Source organism: Myxine glutinosa, chromosome 14 (assembly GCF_964187855.1).
Source record: "Myxine glutinosa chromosome 14, kmMyxGlut1.1, whole genome shotgun sequence".
NCBI lineage: Eukaryota > Metazoa > Chordata > Myxini > Myxiniformes > Myxinidae > Myxine > Myxine glutinosa.
The window spans coordinates 84,345,526-84,364,217 of NC_136274.1; the positions used below are offsets into that span (position 1 = coordinate 84,345,526).

The window sequence follows — 18,692 nt, forward strand, 5'->3', positions numbered from 1 at the left end:
CCGAGGACGCGCGCAGGTCGTCCTTGGGCGCCGTCCTGAGGCCCAGCAGGACCCAGGGGAGCCTGTCGGCCCAGCTGCCGTCACGGAGGCTGGCCCGGAGCGCGGCCTTCATCGAGCGATGAAAGCGCTCACACAGGCCATTGGCCTGGGGGTGGGAGGCCGTGGTGTGGTGCAGTTGGACGCCGAGCCCTTGCGCCACCACGCCCCAGAGCTCCGAGGTGAACTGGGGGCCGCGGTCAGACGAGATGTCTGAGGGGGCACCGAACCGGGCAACCCAAGTGGCGATGAAGGCTTGCGCCACATCAGCCGCAGACGTCACCGCCAATGGCATGGCCTCCGGCCACCGTGTGGTGCGGTCCACCATGGTGAGGAGGTGGGTGAACCCCCGCGAGGGGGGCAGAGGTCCCACCAAGTCGACGTGGACATGGTCGAACCGACGCTCAGGCACCGTAAACGGAGCCAACGGGGCCTGGGTGTGGCGGTGGACCTTTGCGTGCTGGCACGCGAGGCACGTCCTGGCCCAATCGCGGACGTCCTTCCTGAGGCCATACCAGACGAACTTCGCCGCGACGGGCTTCTGGGAGGCCTTGGTGCCCGGGTGGGACAGGCCGTGGATGGCGTCGAAAACCGTGCGCTGCCAGCCAGCGGGCACGATGGGGTGAGGCCGGCCGAGGGAGACGTCGCACAGGAGGGCCGCGCCCGCGACGTCGAACGGCACCTCGGTGACGCGGAGGCCCGTGACGGCGGTCTGCAAGGCCTGGACGCCGGGGTCGGCGGTCTGGTCCTCCGCCATCCGGGCATAGTCGATCCCGAGGTGGACCGCGTGCGCGACGGACCGGGAAAGGCAATCTGCCACCGGGTTGTCTTTACTCGCGACGTGACGGATGTCCGTCATGTACTCGGACACGGCAGAGAGGTGACGCTGCTGCCGTGCCGACCATGGCTCAGCGACCCTGGCCATCGCGAACACAAGGGGCTTGTAGTCGATGAAAGCCGTGAACGGGCGGCCCTCGAGCAGATGGCGGAAGTGTCAGACCGCCAGGTGGAGCCCAAGCAGCTCGCGGTCGAAGGTGCTATAGCGGCGTTCGTGCGGGCGAAGCTGCCGGCTAAAAAATGCCAGCGGCTGCCAAGCACCACTCACCCACTGCTCGTGCACCGCGCCTACCGCGTAGTCCGATGTGTTGGTGGTGAGGGCGATCGGTGCATCGGGCGCCGGGTGCGCCAGCATGGTGGCATTGGCCAGGGCCAGCTTTGCGCCCGCAACAGCCGCGGCCATCGGCTCCGACCAGGCGATGTCACCTTTGCCCGGCTTGCCCCGGAGGGCCTCGTGCAGGGGGCGGAGGAGCTGGGCGACGTGGGGCACGAAGCGGTGGTAAAAATTTACCATGCCCAGGAACTCCTGGAGCCCCTTGATCGTGCGGGGGCACGGGAAATCCCTGACCGCCTCCACCTTGGCCAGTAAAGGGATGGCCCCATGCCTGGTGATGCGGTGCCCCAAGAAGTCGATGGCGGCGACGCCGAAACGGCACTTTGCGGGGTTGATGATCAGGCCATGCTGGCCCAGGCGTTCGAAAAGCGTGCGGAGGTGGAGCAGGTGCTCCTCCTGGGACGCGCTCGCGACTAGGATGTCGTCCAGGTAGACATAGATGAAAGGTAAGTCGCGCAAGACGCTGTCCATGAGCCGTTGGAACGCCTGGGCCACATTCTTCAACCCAAAAGGCATTCGGAGGAACTCAAAGAGGCCGAAAGGGGTGATGACGGCCGTCTTTGGGACATCGTCCGGTTGGACGGGGACCTGGTGGTAGCCCCGGATGAGGTCCACCTTGGAGAACACGGTCGTGTTCGCCAACCGGGCGGAAAAGTCCTGGATATGCGGGACCGGGTAGCAGTCAGGGGTGGGGGCATCATTGAGCCGGCGGTAGTCACCGCACGGCCGCCACCCTCCGCCGGGCTTCGGCACAATGTGCAGAGGAGAAGCCCAAGCGCTGTTGGAGCGCCGTACGATCCACAGCCGTTCCAGCATGGCGAACCCCGCTTTTGCCACGGCGAGCTTTGTGGGGTCAGGTCGGCATGCCCGGGCGTAGACCGGCGGCCCAACCGTGGGAATATGGTGCTCCACCCCGTGTTTGACGGCCACCGCTGAGAAGGTGGGCCGCGTGATGGCCGGGAAACTGGCGAGGAGGCGGGTAAACTCGTCCGCTGCCGGAAGCGTGCAGACTAACCTCGCCGGGAGGGAACCTTTCAGCAACCCGCTTGGCAAGCCACTCGGTGAGCCACTCAGCGAGCTGCTCAACGAGCCGCTCAGCGAACAAGCAAGCGAGCTGAAGGTTTCGGCCTGGACGAGACGTCTGCGCTTAACGTCGACCAACAGCCCATGCGCACATAGGAAGTCCGTGCCGAGCAGGGCCATTGGCACGCTGGCGGTAACGAACGACCATTGAAAGCGCTGCCCTCCGAACCGCAGTGAGAGGCAACGCTTCCCGAATGTGCGGATGGGTGTACCATTGGCGGTAAGCAAAGCGGGGCCCCGGCCCGCGGCTTGCTTGTCGGATGTGGAGGCAGGGAGGATGCTTACCTGCGCTCCTGTGTCGCAAAGAAAACGGCGCCCGGACAGGGTGTCCGTGATGAACAGGAGGCTGCCGGAATGGCTGACGCTCAGGACCGCTAATGAGCGCCGGCCCGGTCGTTTCCCAACCCGTCAAAAGAACACGGCGGGCGGCACGTTTTAGCCTTGCGGCCGAACCTGGCATGGTAGTAGCACCAGGTTTGCGGTGGTGGTGGCCGCGTCGGCCATGCCGGCGGCGGTGGTGGTGGTGGCGGCGGTAGTGGGCGGGGCGCAGCAGCGGCCACGAGGGAAGCCGGGGGCGCTGGAGCCTCCACACCGGGAGCCACTACGGCAGCACCGTAAACCGACCGCGTGTCGCAGGCCGCGAAAAACTTGTCGGCCTCTCCGGCCAGGGCGTGGGGTTCCGTGATGTTGGAACCGGCCAGCGCGAGGCGCACCTGTATCGGTAGCTGGCGGAGGAAAAGTGCGCGGCAAAAGAAATCCGGGCGCTGGTCCCCAAGCAGAGACAGCATGAAATCCATCCGGACGGATGGTCGTGTGTCGTCGAGGGCGGGAAGGTCCAGGAGGCGGTCGGCACGTTCGATCTCTGTGAGCCCGAACGTGGCGAGGAGGAGACGTTTGAGCGCCTCGTACTTGTGGTCGCCCGGCGGGCGCCGAAGGATGGACACGACTCGGGCGGCCGTGCCGGGCCCGAGGGCGGCGACCACGTGGTAGTACCGGGTCTCGTCTGCCGTGATGCCTCGGAGCTAAAATTGAGCTTCGGCCTGCACAAACCAAACGTCGGCTTGTGCTTCCCAAAACTCCAGGAGTTTGATTGCGACGGCGTTGGTAGCCATGGCGCGTTCGGGGGTCAGCAACGGCTGAACCAATCGGGGTCACCAGTGTGGTGCTGCGCACACACGACGCGATTGCCAGAGAGGTAGGCCACAATGCGTTGATACAACAAGAGTCTTTATTCAGAGCTCGCACTTCAGCACTGGGCGGGCTCGAGCTTAGAACCCGCATATATGTGCCGAGGCCACGCCTTCCCCCTGGCGTGGCCGATCGGTCGAAAGGCGGGGCATGCAGTTTAGTTCCCCGCCTGGACGCTCGCGCCACCCACTGGTGCGCGGAATTATTGCCCCTTGTGCCCGCCACAAATCATCATGCCTTTTGAAGCAGAAGAACAGTGCAGGCCTCCGACTGGTACTTCAAAGGTGGCAAAGTTCATCTTTTCAGTGGATCAAATGTCCTGAATTATATTAATCATGAGATCCAGTACCTAACTTTTAATGTTTTTTTCTGACGAGGTAAAGATAATTTTTAAAATGTTGAATGTGTTTTTCAATTTCTTTCTTTCTGTACATGTTGTTTAGTTCATGATAAATACATACATACTCCAAATCTGCATAAATTTGCATGATGCTTCAAAAGTCATGATGAAAACTTGGAAATTTAATTTATTGCTTTGAGTTCATAATTAATATGCAAATTAGATGTGCAACATCACAAAATTGAGTCACGTGATACGACAAAGTTTAATAACATAAAATAATGTTTTGAAAGTAAATAAGTATTTTTTTAAACTTGAATGGAATTTTACTTTCCTCCTATACATTTATATATTTATGTAATAACTCACTTGTAACCGGAAGATCACTGATTACAATTATCCTCGGATGAACGCACACGGCACACGTTCTAAAGAGGGTGAAATGATAGGGAAGTGGGGATTCCAATCGTCGAACTCGAAAGGAAAAGAGAGAGGGACGAGGAAATTAAATAATTAACTTGACACGTGCTCTGGGCAGTCACTAATTAAACTCTTACGGTGGGACAACTCTGGATTTGATCGACACGTCATGACGTCATTACGCAATATCTTTCCAACAACTATTCTGAGTCCCTTTGGCCAATCATGGGCGATCTCCGATCTCTGCATGACAGAATGAATCACCTCGTCTGTTTGTTCGGAAAGTTACATCTCGCACTCTCACAACGAGTCCGTTGTATTATAATTTATATACTTTACAAGTACAATCACACGGACCATGAAAACGTGTTGTGAGGATGTAATTTGGGCCACAACCATGTCCGTCCACCTGCCCCCATTCACTACGCCGATGCCTGGTTCAACCACGTGAGCCCAGGGGTATTGCCCCTATTTTTTTTACTACATCACCAACTACACACACCTTCATCCCTACATCACCAACTACACACAACTTCATCCCTACATCACCAACTACACACACCTTCATCCCTACATCACCAACTACACACACACCTTCATCCCTACATCAACTACACTCACACCTTCATCCCGACATCATCAACTACACTCACACCTTCATCCCTACATCATCAACTACACTCACACCTTCATCCCTACATCATCAACTACACTCACACCTTCATCCCTACATCATCAACTACACACACCTTCATCCCTACATCACCAACTACACACACCTTCATCCCTACATCATCAACTACACTCACACGTTCATCCCTACATCACCAACTACACACACCTTCATCCCTACATCACCAACTACACACCCCTTCATCCCTACATCACCAACTACACACACCTTCATCCCTACATCACCAACTACACTCACACCTTCATCCCTACATCATCAACTACACTCACACCTTCATCCCTACATCATCAACTACACTCACACCTTCATCCCTACATCATCAACTACACACACCTTCATCCCTACATCACCAACTACACACACCTTCATCCCTACATCATCAACTACACTCACACGTTCATCCCTACATCACCAACTACACACACCTTCATCCCTACATCACCAACTACACACACCTTCATCCCTACATCACCAACTACACACACCTTCATCCCTACATCATCAACTACACTCACACGTTCATCCCTACATCACCAACTACACACACCTTCATCCCTACATCACCAACTACACTCACACCTTCATCCCTACATCATCAACTACACTCACACCTTCATCCCTACATCACCAACTACACACACCTTCATCCCTACATCACCAACTACACACACCTTCATCCCTACATCACCAACTACACACACCTTCATCCCTACATCACCAACTACACTCACACCTTCATCCCTACATCATCAACTACACTCACACCTTCATCCCTACATCATCAACTACACTCACACGTTCATCCCTACATCACCAACTACACTCACACGTTCATCCCTACATCATCAACTACACTCACACCTTCATCCCTACATCATCAACTACACACACCTTCATCCCTACATCATCAACTACACACACCTTCATCCCTACATCACCAACTACACACACCTTCATCCCTACATCACCAACTACACTCACACCTTCATCCCTACATCATCAACTACACTCACACCTTCATCCCTACATCATCAACTACACTCACACCTTCATCCCTACATCATCAACTACACACACCTTCATCCCTACATCATCAACTACACTCACACCTTCATCCCTACATCACCAACTACACACACCTTCATCCCTACATCACCAACTACACACACCTTCATCCCTACATCACCAACTACACTCACACCTTCATCCCTACATCATCAACTACACTCACACCTTCATCCCTACATCATCAACTACACTCACACGTTCATCCCTACATCACCAACTACACTCACACGTTCATCCCTACATCACCAACTACACACACCTTCATCCCTACATCACCAACTACACACACCTTCATCCCTACATCACCAACTACACACACCTTCATCCCTACATCACCAACTCCACTCACACGTTCATCCCTACATCACCAACTACACACACCTTCATCCCTACATCACCAACTACACACACCTTCATCCCTACATCACCAACTACACTCACACCTTCATCCCTACATCATCAACTACACTCACACCTTCATCCCTACATCATCATCTACACTCACACCTTCATCCCTACATCACCAACTACACTCTCACCTTCATCCCTACATCACCAACTACACACACCTTCATCCCTACATCACCAACTACACTCACACGTTCATCACTACATCACCAACTACACTCACACCTTCATCCCTACATCATCAGCTACACACACCTTCATCACTACATCACCAACTCCACTCACACCTTCATCCCTACATCACCAACTACACTCACACGTTCATCCCTACATCATCAACTACACTCACACCTTCAACCCGACATCATCAACTACACTCACACCTTCATCCCTACATCACCAACTACACACACCTTCATCCCTACATCATCAACTACACTCACACCTTCATCCCTACATCATCAACTACACTCACACCTTCATCCCTACATCATCAACTACACTCACACGTTCATCCCTACATCATCAACTACACTCACACCTTCATCCCTACATCACCAACTACACTCACACGTTCATCCCTACATCACCAACTACACTCACACGTTCATCCCTACATCACCAACTACACTCACACGTTCATCCCTACATCATCAACTACACTCACACGTTCATCCCTACATCATCAACTACACTCACACCTTCATCCCTACATCAACTACACTCACACCTTCATCCCTACATCAACTACACTCACACCTTCATCCCTACATCACCAACTACACTCACACGCTCATCCCTACATCACCAACTGCACTCACACCTTCATCCCTACATCAACTACACTCACACCTTCATCCCTACATCATCAACGACACACACCTTCATCCCTACATCAACTACACTCACACCTTCATCCCTACATCATCAACTACACTCACACCTTCATCCCTACATCACCAACTACACTCACACCTTCATCCCTACATCAACTACACTCACACCTTCATCCCTACATCATCAACTACACTCACACCTTCATCCCTACATCAACTACACTCACACCTTCATCCCTACATCATCAACTACACTCACACCTTCATCCCTACATCAACTACACTCACACCTTCATCCCTACATCATCAACTACACTCACACCTTCATCCCTACATCATCAACTACACTCACACCTTCATCCCTACATCATCAACTACACTCACACCTTCATCCCTACATCAACTACACTCACACCTTCATCCCTACATCATCAACTACACACACCTTCATCCCTACATCAACTACACTCACACCTTCATCCCTACATCATCAACTACACTCACCCCTTCATCCCTACATCATCAACTACACTCACACCTGCATCCCTACATCATCAAATACACTCACACCTTCATCCCTACATCATCAACTACACTCACACCTTCATCCCTACATCAACTACACTCACACCTTCATCCCTACATCATCAACTACACTCACACCTTCATCCCTACATCAACTACACTCACACCTTCATCCCTACATCATCAACTACACTCACACCTTCATCCCTACATCAACTACACTCACACCTTCATCCCTACATCATCAACTACACTCACACCTTCATCCCTACATCATCAACTACACACACCTTCATCAACTACACTCACACCTTCATCCCTACATCATCAACTACACTCACACCTTCATCCCTACATCAACAACTACACTCACACCTTCATCCCTACATCAACAACTACACTCACACCTTCATCCCTACATCAACAACTACACTCACACCTTCATCCCTACATCATCAACTACACTCACACCTTCATCCCCACATCATCAACTACACTCACACCTTCATCCCTACATCATCAACTACACTCACACGTTCATCCCTACATCACCAACTACACTCACACCTTCATCCCTACATCAACAACTACACTCACACCTTCATCCCTACATCAACAACTACACTCACACCTTCATCCCTACATCAACAACTACACTCACACCTTCATCCCTACATCAACAACTACACTCACACCTTCATCCCTACATCAACAACTACACTCACACCTTCATCCCTACATCAACAACTACACTCACACCTTCATCCCTACATCATCAACTACACTCACACCTTCATCCCTACATCATCAACTACACTCACACCTTCATCCCTACATCATCAACTACACTCACACGTTCATCCCTACATCACCAACTACACTCACACCTTCATCCCTACATCATCAACTACACTCACACGTTCATCCCTACATCATCAACTACACTCACACCTTCATCCCTACATCATCAACTACACTCACACCTTCATCCCTACATCATCAACTGCACACACCTTCATCCCTACATCACCAACTACACACACCTTCATCCCAACATCATCTTTCCCCTTTCCCTCGATGTTCTTTCACTTGACGTCCCTTTCTTCCTCCCTCTGCAGTCGCTGAGAGTCTTGCGGCTCCGCAATGCAGCGTCCACTCCCATCTCACATGGTTCCTCCCCTTGTAAGTCGCTCCGCCTCTCTCACATCGCTCCTCCCCTCTCTCACATCGCTCCTCCCTCACACGTCGCTCCTCTCTCTCTCACATCGCTCCTCCCCTCTCTCACATCGCCCCTCCCCTCTCTCACATCGCTCCTCCCCTCTCTCACATCACTCCTCCCCTCTCCCACATCGCCCCTCCCCTCTCTCACATCGCTCCTCCCCTCTCTCACATCGCCACTCACCTCTCTCACATCGCTCATCCCCTCTCTCACATCGCCCCACGCCTCTCTCACATCGCTCCTCCCCTCATTCACATCGCCCCTCCCCTCTCTCACATCCCTCCTCCCCTCTCTTACATCACCCCTCCCCTCTCTTACATCACCGCTCCCCTCTCTCACATCGCTCCTCCCCTCTCTCACATCGCTCCTCCCCTCTCTCACATCGCCCCTCCCCTCTCTCACATCGCTCCTCCCCTCTCTCACATCGCCCCTCCCCTCTCACATCGCTCCTCCCCTCTCTCACATCGCCCCTCCCCTCTGTTACATCGCTCCTCCCCTCTGTTACATCGCTCCTCCCTCTCTTACCTCGCTCCTCCCCTTTCTCACATCGCCCCTCCCCTCTCATCGCCCCTCCCCTCTCTCACATCACCCCTCCCCTCTCTCACATCGCTCCTCCCCTATCTCACATCGCTCCTCCCCTCTCTCACATCGCCCCTCCCCTCTCTCACATCGCTCCTCCCCTCTCTCACATCGCCCCTCCCCTCTGTTACATCGCTCCTCCCCTCTGTTACATCGCTCCACTCCTCTCTCATATGACCCCTCCCCTCTCTCTCATCGCTCCTCCCCTCTGTTACATTGCTCCTCCCCTCTCTCATACCGCTCCTCCCCTCTCTCATATGGCTCCTCCCCTTTCTCATATGGCCCGTCCCCTTTCTCATATGGCCCCTCCCCTCTCTCACATTGCCCCTCCCATCTGTTACATCGCCTCTCCCCTCTCTCATATGGCCCCTCCCCTCTCTCATATGGCCCCTCCCCTCTCTCACATCGCTCCTCTCTCAATCGCTTGTTTCTCATTCTCTCCTTTCCCCTGCCTCCTATTTTCCTTCTCTCTCTTCATTCTCATAAACTCATCCTTCGCGCATTTTCTCGCTTTCCCTCTTCTACCTAATGCCCCTCCTTCCTCCCTCGCTGCATTCCCCCCTCCCCTTCTCCTCTACCCCGACTCTGCGGCAAAACAGACTTCGCGGAGAATTGTCCAAAACGCGTGGACAGCTTCACTTGGTACTTCGTACGTCGTCTGTCCATCTTGGTTTTACGTGTCCCTCGTCCCCATCTCGTTTGTCTAACTACACCGTGTCCTCGGTCCCCCCGGCCCGGCCATGCTGAGCACGACCCTGGTCCTGTGTTCACTCGTGGCGCTTTTCTTCGGGACAGGTGCGTCGTGCGCGTGACTCCACTTCACTATGACGTCATGCTTGGACTCCGATAAGTTTCTCTTTTGTATTTCATGACAATGTCGTTTGATTTGTTTATCCGATACAAACAATGTCCGACATCGTCATCGTTCGGGAGAGCAATGTCCGTTCGGCACGTCCTGTGGTTCACATGTTACGGTAATGGTAGAACTGTCTCATACACCTGGACTTGCTGTACATTTGTCCTGGTTCACGTAACATGGACGATCCTTGGTTTTGGATTTAGAGGGTAAATCGGTTGTGAAGAGGTGAAAGATGGGAGAGGGGAGGAGGGGAAGGAATTATTGAGCATTCCTTAACGTCCATCATACCCTGTGTGGTTGTAAGAGCGATGAGACCGGGTCTCGTGCCCACGTACAGGTGTGCGTGTTATCTTTTGATTATCATCAATTATGCCATCCATTGAGCAATACCAGCACACGAGACGGCCAACTTAAAATCACCGCGTACGGGCGGAGTATCCTGAGGGCACGCAAGCTCTTCTCTCATTGTGGTCCACCTGTTCGAAATCATCACCGGTCGGTATTATCAACTAAATATTGACACAGGTGTGCTATAACTATCGTGGGAAGCAAAGCAATGCTGACGTTTCAGGCATTCGCCCTTCATCAGCCCGACAGAATTCTCTTGCTTGGACGAAGGGCGAACCGCCCAAACGTGATCACCATTGTGTTTCCCACCTTGGGTTAATAAAGGTATCATTTTCCCGCACGCACGCACAATCCAGGTGAGAACCAGGGTTAAGCAATGGATTCACTGTCTGTCTGTCCATCCGTCGGTCAGCCCAGGAACGTCGGTTTAGGATTGAGGAACAACTGGATTTCAATGAAATGTTACATTTTAACCACAAATCAGAAAACTAACCTGTAGTTAGTTTATTAGAAATATGGCCCATGAAAATGAAATATATGTGTGTATGTATATATATATATATGTGTGTATGTATATATATATATATATATGTGTGTATGTATGTATATATATATATATATATATATATATATGCATGCAGTAAGGGAGGAGTGCAGTAAGGGGGTATATATATATATATATATATATATATATATATATATATATATATATATATATATATATATATATATATATATATATATATATTTTTATATTTATTTATATATATATTTATATATATTTATTTATATATATATTTATATATATTTATATCTATATATTTATATATATATACGGTTTTGAGATTTGCACATATTGATCATGAAAGGTTAAAGGGTTGCCCCCCCCATAGTTAGTCCACGAGCAACATGTAGGCCCACTTGTAGTATTAGTTATGTCGTAGTATGTGTAAGTATAGGCCATTTCCGCTATTAATATCTGCGTTGTGTAAAGACATGAGTTTAGATCCCATTCATTTTGCGTTCATCCTCCAATTCCACCTCTATGGGCATAATTGATCCCGCGCCCCATTTGGCTGACCCGCTCAGTTTATTACGCTTTGGCTGCCCGCAGCATTTGCTGCCCTTTGCTTGCTCACTAGTCGAATAACACGAGGTAGGCCTAAGAAGGAGGAGCGCGAGGTCGGGGTGGGGGCGGCATCAAGGCGGAGCGTCAGAGGCGATGACGGTAAGAGCCACCAGCCAACCAGGGCTCGAACGGCATGGCATGAGAGGGCGTGGAGAGGCGCGTCTGGTGAGTTCTAGAAGGTTCGCAGGGCGTGCCTATATAAGTCACTGCACAAAGCCCTTGAACAGGACTCGCAGAGAAAGGACTTGTAATGACTTATCAGGAGGACTTTTTGGGAGAGCACTTACATCGGAGGACTTGAGGGGGCGAGCGCATTGTGAGCACTTGGGAGAATTTACGAGCCGGACTTTGAAGGAGAACTTGACTCGCATCACTCGCTTTGAGGTTTTGAACTGTACCTCGCGGTATAACGTACGTGCCAGAGGAAAGGAAGAAGAGGCGTTGAGTACACGGCTGCAGCCAGACACGCCGGGGGCGAATAGCACCTACTTCAGCCACGCGAGTAAACGCGGTAATAGCCTGCCAGTGATTAACCGTCAGAGCCCACACCCTGCCGTTCACCCCGTAATAACCTTGTGCGTCCAAACGACACGCGGAGAGCTCCTGCCTTCTCTACTTACCATCTGCACTGGACGAGCCGGAGACCGGAGGGAACTGCACGAGAGCCATCCTTGGACGCGGACCATGATCCTGCAGCTGCAAACCCCGTGTGAGTGTGTGTGTGATGGGCCCATTTGTCCTGGGTAGTAAGTAAGACTGTTTAAGGCTGCACTGTGTCCCCTTTTTCTCTGAACCATTGTGAATAGTGTAAATAAATCTGTTCTTCCTTTTTCCAATTCGACCGCTTTTGTGATTTATCCATTGACTAAGCGTGGCACAAATAAAATCGCTAGAACCGGGTTCACCATCTAAACGGCACGGATCGCGTGTACGCACCGCTCGGCGTCTCAACACGCGTGGTTCGTGCGGGGCTTATTTCCTCGTTTCAGGGCAGCGCGAGTAATTAGGTAACAGCGAATCCTAGTCCTAATACCTTATTTCGCGCTGTCCGGGAAGGACGTCATACGTCCCGGGTCCCACCAGGCCAGTCAAAGACAAGGGGACTAATCCCCCCTTGGTAAGAGGAGAAGGCCGGCGTCGAGATCCGCAGCATTTGGTGTCAGGAGTTTGGATTGGGACCCGAAGTGCGCTTAACGCACTTGAAAATTACGAGCGACCAAAATTTAGTTATTAACATCTAAATTAAATTCGTGCCATGGCTAGCCAAAGCGGTCGGATGCCGGTGGGGGTAAATTATGAGGTAGAGGGAGAAGAATTAATAACCCAGGACCCCCGGGAAGAATTGGGAGAAATGGAGGAGGACATTAATGAGGGTACAGCAGTAGAGGTAGCAGGGGAAGAAAATGGCGGCACCTCACACGTGGCAACAAAGGCCGCCCCCACTGCGCAAGTGGGGGTTATGGACATGCAATCCTATATGGGCACCTTCATGGCGCAAATCATGAAAGAAATAAGGGAAATGAAAGAAATGATGGGTGCCCAAAAGAATGACATAAATAAATTCAATGGGAAAATGGACCTCCAAGAGAAAAAGATGGACACCTAAAGTGACAAAACCACCCGAGAAATGAAAGTAGGTTATTGGGGCTGGAAAACAACATGGGGGGTCCAATTGAAGGAAATGGGGGGCCAATTGAAGGAAATGGGGGACAAATCCGCCCGGGACATAAAACAGATGGGGGATCGATTAGAAGAGGTAAAAAACGGGCTGGAAAGCAAAATGGACACCCGAGGGAAGTTAATAAAAAAGATGGGGGAGGACATAAGGCGCAGGTCGAGCGGGAAAGTCGCCTTGGTACGCCACGGGGTAACGCGATGTGAGGAACGTGTGGAGAGCGGGGTAGAGCAGAGCGCGGCTAAAATGACTGGGGATAACGAAATAGCGACACGGGGTGTGGAAAAGCCGACGGCCGCCGAATTAGAAGAGAAAATTTTAAGCACGCCGGCGGTCGTTGGGCTAGAAAAATAAAAAGAAATTATAGTGGAAATTGGGGACGAAGAAACGGCAAAAGCAGAAATTAAATCGGAGATGGTGATGGAATATGTGCAAAGTCTGTATTCACATCGTGATGTCGTGCTGCCTAACCCCAATGAGAGTTTGCAGGTGCTGCTGCGGAAAAGGGTCCCGAAGGTGAGTAGGAGCGTGTATGGTGCGAAAATGTTTGGCGCGAAAATATTTTTCGCGCGCTTGGGATCCAGACGTAACCCGGGCGCTCGTGGAAGGTCCGTGGTGCAATGTGTGAGGGTGAATGGCGCGCGTGTGCGAACAGCACCGAAGCGCGAGGGTGTAACAGGAGAGTGTGTTACAGAGTGCGAGGAGGAATGCACAATGGAGTGTATGTGGGAAGAGTGTGAAACAGAGTGTGCGATGGCCGAAGAGAGTGTGCGAGAATGCACACCAGAGCGTGTGGCTCATGAGCATTAGATTAGGGGAATGGCAGTGACATGCACATGGAGGGACCAGCGATGGTTACCTCCATGGGGCACCGAAGCTAGCCGAGGGCGGGCTAGGTTAATTGTTAGGGATTTAGATGACGGTAGAGGACAAGATTTAAGTAGTGACATTTGTACAGGTAGAGGGGACGTCGAGAGATTAGATGGTTGATAATGACGAGGGAGTGCATAGTTTAAGGGAAGATGGGGAAGCACGAGTTTTAGGGGAAGTAGTCAGCTAGATGATGCTGTATGTGTGAGGATTTGTGTATTGAGCAAATGAGGAATTGGTTGAGAATAACCGTGTGTGTGAGGATCTGTGTATTGAGAAAATGAGGAATTGGTTGAGAATAACCAGGGATTGTGTATTGAGCAAATGAGGAATTGGTTGAGAATAACCAGGGATTGTGTATTGAGCAAATGAGGAATTGGTTGAGCACAAAAGGTGTGCGAGAGAAGTGGTGTGCGAGATAAATGGTGTGTGAGAAAATTTGGTGTGGAATGCTTGGTGTGAAGTAAAAGGTGTGGAATGCATGGTGCGAAGGAGTGAATGGGGGGGGAGATGGGACCCATTCACGAATACCCGGGGTGGGTAGTGTAAAGCCAGGTAGAGGGCTTAGGTAAATTGTTTGGATATTGACACCTGTGGTGCAGGAAGTGGCAAGTAGTGCTTTGGTTGGGTGCATGAGTCAGTGAATGGCTTGGCGTGTGGCTTTGTTGGTGCGTATGGTTATTGGAGCACTCCGCCACTGGTAGATTGTCGGCCAGGTGAGGCCGCTGGTAGGCTCTGGGAGCCAGTTAGGGTTGTGACTAGTTTTTCAATGGGGCCCGAGGATCCAAGAGAAGGACCCGGGTAGCCCAATGCCAAGGAGGGCATCAGAGGGGTAAAGAGCCAGGGAGGGCCTTCTCCTGTTAGGTAGTCGCAAGAGCAGGTAAGCTCGGGTGGCGACTTCAGTGGCGGAGGTGCGCAGGTAGGTAGACCTGCTAGTGGAGCCACACAACCCAGCCCCGAAATTGTGCAAGGGCACAGATTGAAAAATTGGGGAGTGAGACCCAAATTCGTAGGGCACGGCAGAGTGGTCAATGGGGAATTTGGTTTTTAGAACCACATAGTTTAAAGAGGTCGATTGGCAGGGCATGACCCCGGGTAGTTAAAAAATTAATGTCATTAGAGTAGTTAGGAAGAGAAATTCCCTTCGCGCCACCCACATCCATTCGCACTAGCTCCGCACCACCACCAAGTGACTGATTTGAGTGAGTAAGACGCATCAGGACGTGATGAGACATTGTGGGTGTTCCATTCCTTTCTTCCAGGGAGGGATTGGGAGACGAATTCGGTTTAGAGGGGGATATGGGAGACAGGACGTAGTGACGAATTTGTAAATACAGGGAAGGGCAGGGGTAGTGTAAGCTGACGTTCGGGGGTACGGACGGTTAGGGACGAGCTTGCTCTGCTCGCTCTTCCGCGCTCCTCATGCTGCATTGCCTTGTATTGCTGTGTACCTCTGTGCCCTTACCACTTTGCCGGTTGTGCTTTGTCTCTCCCCCACCCCAGGACCATTTTGGAGGTGGAACCATGCAGCTGCACCTTGCTGTACATGTGCAGCACCCCTGCTGCACTTTGCTACACATGTGCAGCTGAACTGCGAAGCACTTTGCCTTGCATTGGTTATATGCACCTTGCACCTTGCACCTTGCACCTTGCATTGCACCTTGCACCTTGCATTGGTTATAACTTTGCTGCACGTTCGCAGCACTTGCTTCTGCAGACACTTTGCTGCACATTACCACATTACACATTATGGACCACAGGTTTTGTGGCCTTACACTTTGCTGTGCAGCACTTTGCTGCGAACTCACCTTGCATCTTCGGACCACATGTTTTGAGTGGCATCAATGTCACGCAGTTGGACCACATAGGGTTGGCCCTGCTGGCAAAATGAAAACGAACACACTTTTTGTACATTTTTATTATTGCTGTGCTCGGAAAGAAGAACTGTAAGTTTTATGCACACAGAATATGCAGGAAGCAAGAAGAAGATGCCAGACAACAGCAGAAATGTGAAATGTGAACTTTTGAAATGTGTTTTTGTGCATTGCTGTGCTTTTCTCTTCCCCTCCAATCTTCTTTCCAAAAAGGACAGGTCCTGGGTCATAGAACTGTAAATAAGGTTAGGTTTTGTGCTTGTAAAGAAAATGCTGCCCACCGGTTTTATGTTTAGTTTGAAAACCATTCCGCAATTCGGTTAATTGTGGGCGTGAGTCTGTCAGTTAGCTACTCAACGCAGTAGGTGGGACATATTTAGTGTTTTAAAACTGTCGCATACATGGGTTAGAGTAAATGTTTGAGGGAACCACATCTAAGTGTCACACGGAATTAAAAGTTAGTCCCAACTTTCTCAAAACCGGTCGTTCCAGTTTTTGCAGGTTCGACTCGGGGACGAGTCTGACGAGGGAGGGGGGCAGTGCTGTGGTTTTGGGTCTGTCAAGTGAGCCTAATAAAGGTTAAAGTTTGCCCCCCATAGTTAGTCACACAAGCAACATGTAGCCTCGCGATAGTATAGTTATGTCTTAGTATTTGTAAGCTTAGTCCTTTTCCTTTGTTAGTTCTGCGTGGAGTAGAGCCAGGAGAATAGGCCCTACTTCTACCGATCATTCTACAACTGTAGGCTCGATCCATTTTGCTAAACGTTGGTTGATCATTGGGCGAGTTAACACGAGGCAGGCAGCTGCATGGTTCCACCTCCAAAATGGTCCTGGGGTGGGGGAGAGACAAAGCACAACCGGCAAAGTGGTAAGGGCACAGAGGTACACAGCAATACAAGGTCAGGAGGACCGAGGCGGAGCGGCAGAAGCGATGCCTGTAAGCATGAGCCGCCATTCAGAGCTCAGAGGTGGTAACGGCGGCGTTGCGTCACAGGGCGTGGCAAGAAGGATCGAGAGTGTTCCAGAAGGTTCGGGGGGCGTAGCTATAAGACCCGCTGTGCGAAAGCCCTCGACAGGACTTGCTGCGAGAGAGAAAGATAAAGGACTTGCTGCGAGAGAGAAAGATAAAGGACTAGCGCGGGAAAGCCGAGAGCAAAGGAGAACTCGCTGCAGTTGATGAACTTCACGCACTTGCACGAGAGTGGTACAGATACGCGGGCGCAGCCAGACGCGCTTGAACCGAATACCGCACATTTGAGACGCGCGAGTGAGAACGGCTGAGTAACCGCCAGCCGCGCTAAAGTCCGCCCCTTGCCGTTCTGCCCCAACATCTGCTTGTTCGGGAGACGCGCTACGAGTCCCTGCCTTCGCCTGCCACCATCTTCGCGGGACGTGCCGGGGCCGTGGAGAGCCGGACGGGGACCATCTCTGGACGACCACGGCGACGCGTTGGGAAATATCTACCCTTCTGCAATTCCCTGTGTGAGTGTGAGATGGGCCCGTTGTCCAAGGGATAAGTTAAGACTGCTTCAGGCTACTCTGTGTCTCTGCGTCCTTGAACCTTGTATATACGTGTGGGAAATAATTAAACCCTTTGTTCTTCCTTTCTTCCTGATTCGACCGTTTCTGTGGTTTCTTCGATTGGCTAAGCGTGGTACGGCTAGAACCGCTCCAATCGGGTTCCAACATCCAAGTAACTGCGCGGACCACGTGTACGCAATCCGCTCGGCGTACTCAAACCACACGTGGTTCGTGCGAGGCTTGTTTCCTCGCTCCCAGGGCAGCGCGGGGAATTAGGTACGAGCGAGAAGTGGTCCCGAAACCCTTCTCCACGATCCGCGATCCGAGCCGTTAACAAAAGGACTAAACCCGATTAAAAGCGGTTGTCCAAATCGTGCCACAGGTACTCAATTGGAGACAGGACAAAAGCGATCGTGTGAGAATGAATCAAAAAGAGTAAAGGAAGAACACAGGTTTATTAATTATGTACACTAAATGAAGAGGAAACGAAAGGCAAAGAATATACAAAGAAGAAGAAGAAGCAGGACACAGGGCAGCCTTCTACAGTCTTACTTCGCAAGCACCCCAGACAGAATGAACACACTTACACTCAAAGGGATGGAATGGCAGGAAAGGCAGGAATGGCAGGAATGGAGTCGAAGGTCCAAGCAGATGGCACAGGCGTCGAGGTCCGCTCCAGGTCGCACTCCGGTCCACGCTCCGGGCTTGAGCAAAAACCCGGCGGCAGCTGCACGTATGGTTTGCACGCGGTCGGACAATGCCAATATATTTCTCGGGGAAACTGGCCTCCTGCTTATGTAATAGGTGAACACCGCGCTTCTCTCCTCTTGCTCGAACCTCTGGTGTCGC

The 18,692-nt window shown here is 51.5% G+C and overlaps 1 protein-coding gene across 2 annotated transcripts in view; it reads left to right on the forward strand.

The window, feature by feature from the left end:
• LOC137439996 (sodium channel regulatory subunit beta-2) overlaps positions 1-18,692 on the forward strand; it is a 32,654-nt gene that overhangs the window by 4,621 nt on the left and 9,341 nt on the right. The window contains exon 1 of one of the 2 annotated variants that reach the window (XM_068136335.2): positions 9,969-10,362. The exons of the other annotated variant lie outside the window; for it this stretch is intronic. Within the exon in view, the coding sequence (XP_067992436.2) occupies positions 10,308-10,362 (55 nt within the window). The 5' untranslated portion in view covers positions 9,969-10,307. Of the gene's footprint in view, positions 1-9,968; positions 10,363-18,692 lie in introns of those variants that run through there. 2 annotated transcript variants of the gene reach the window in all.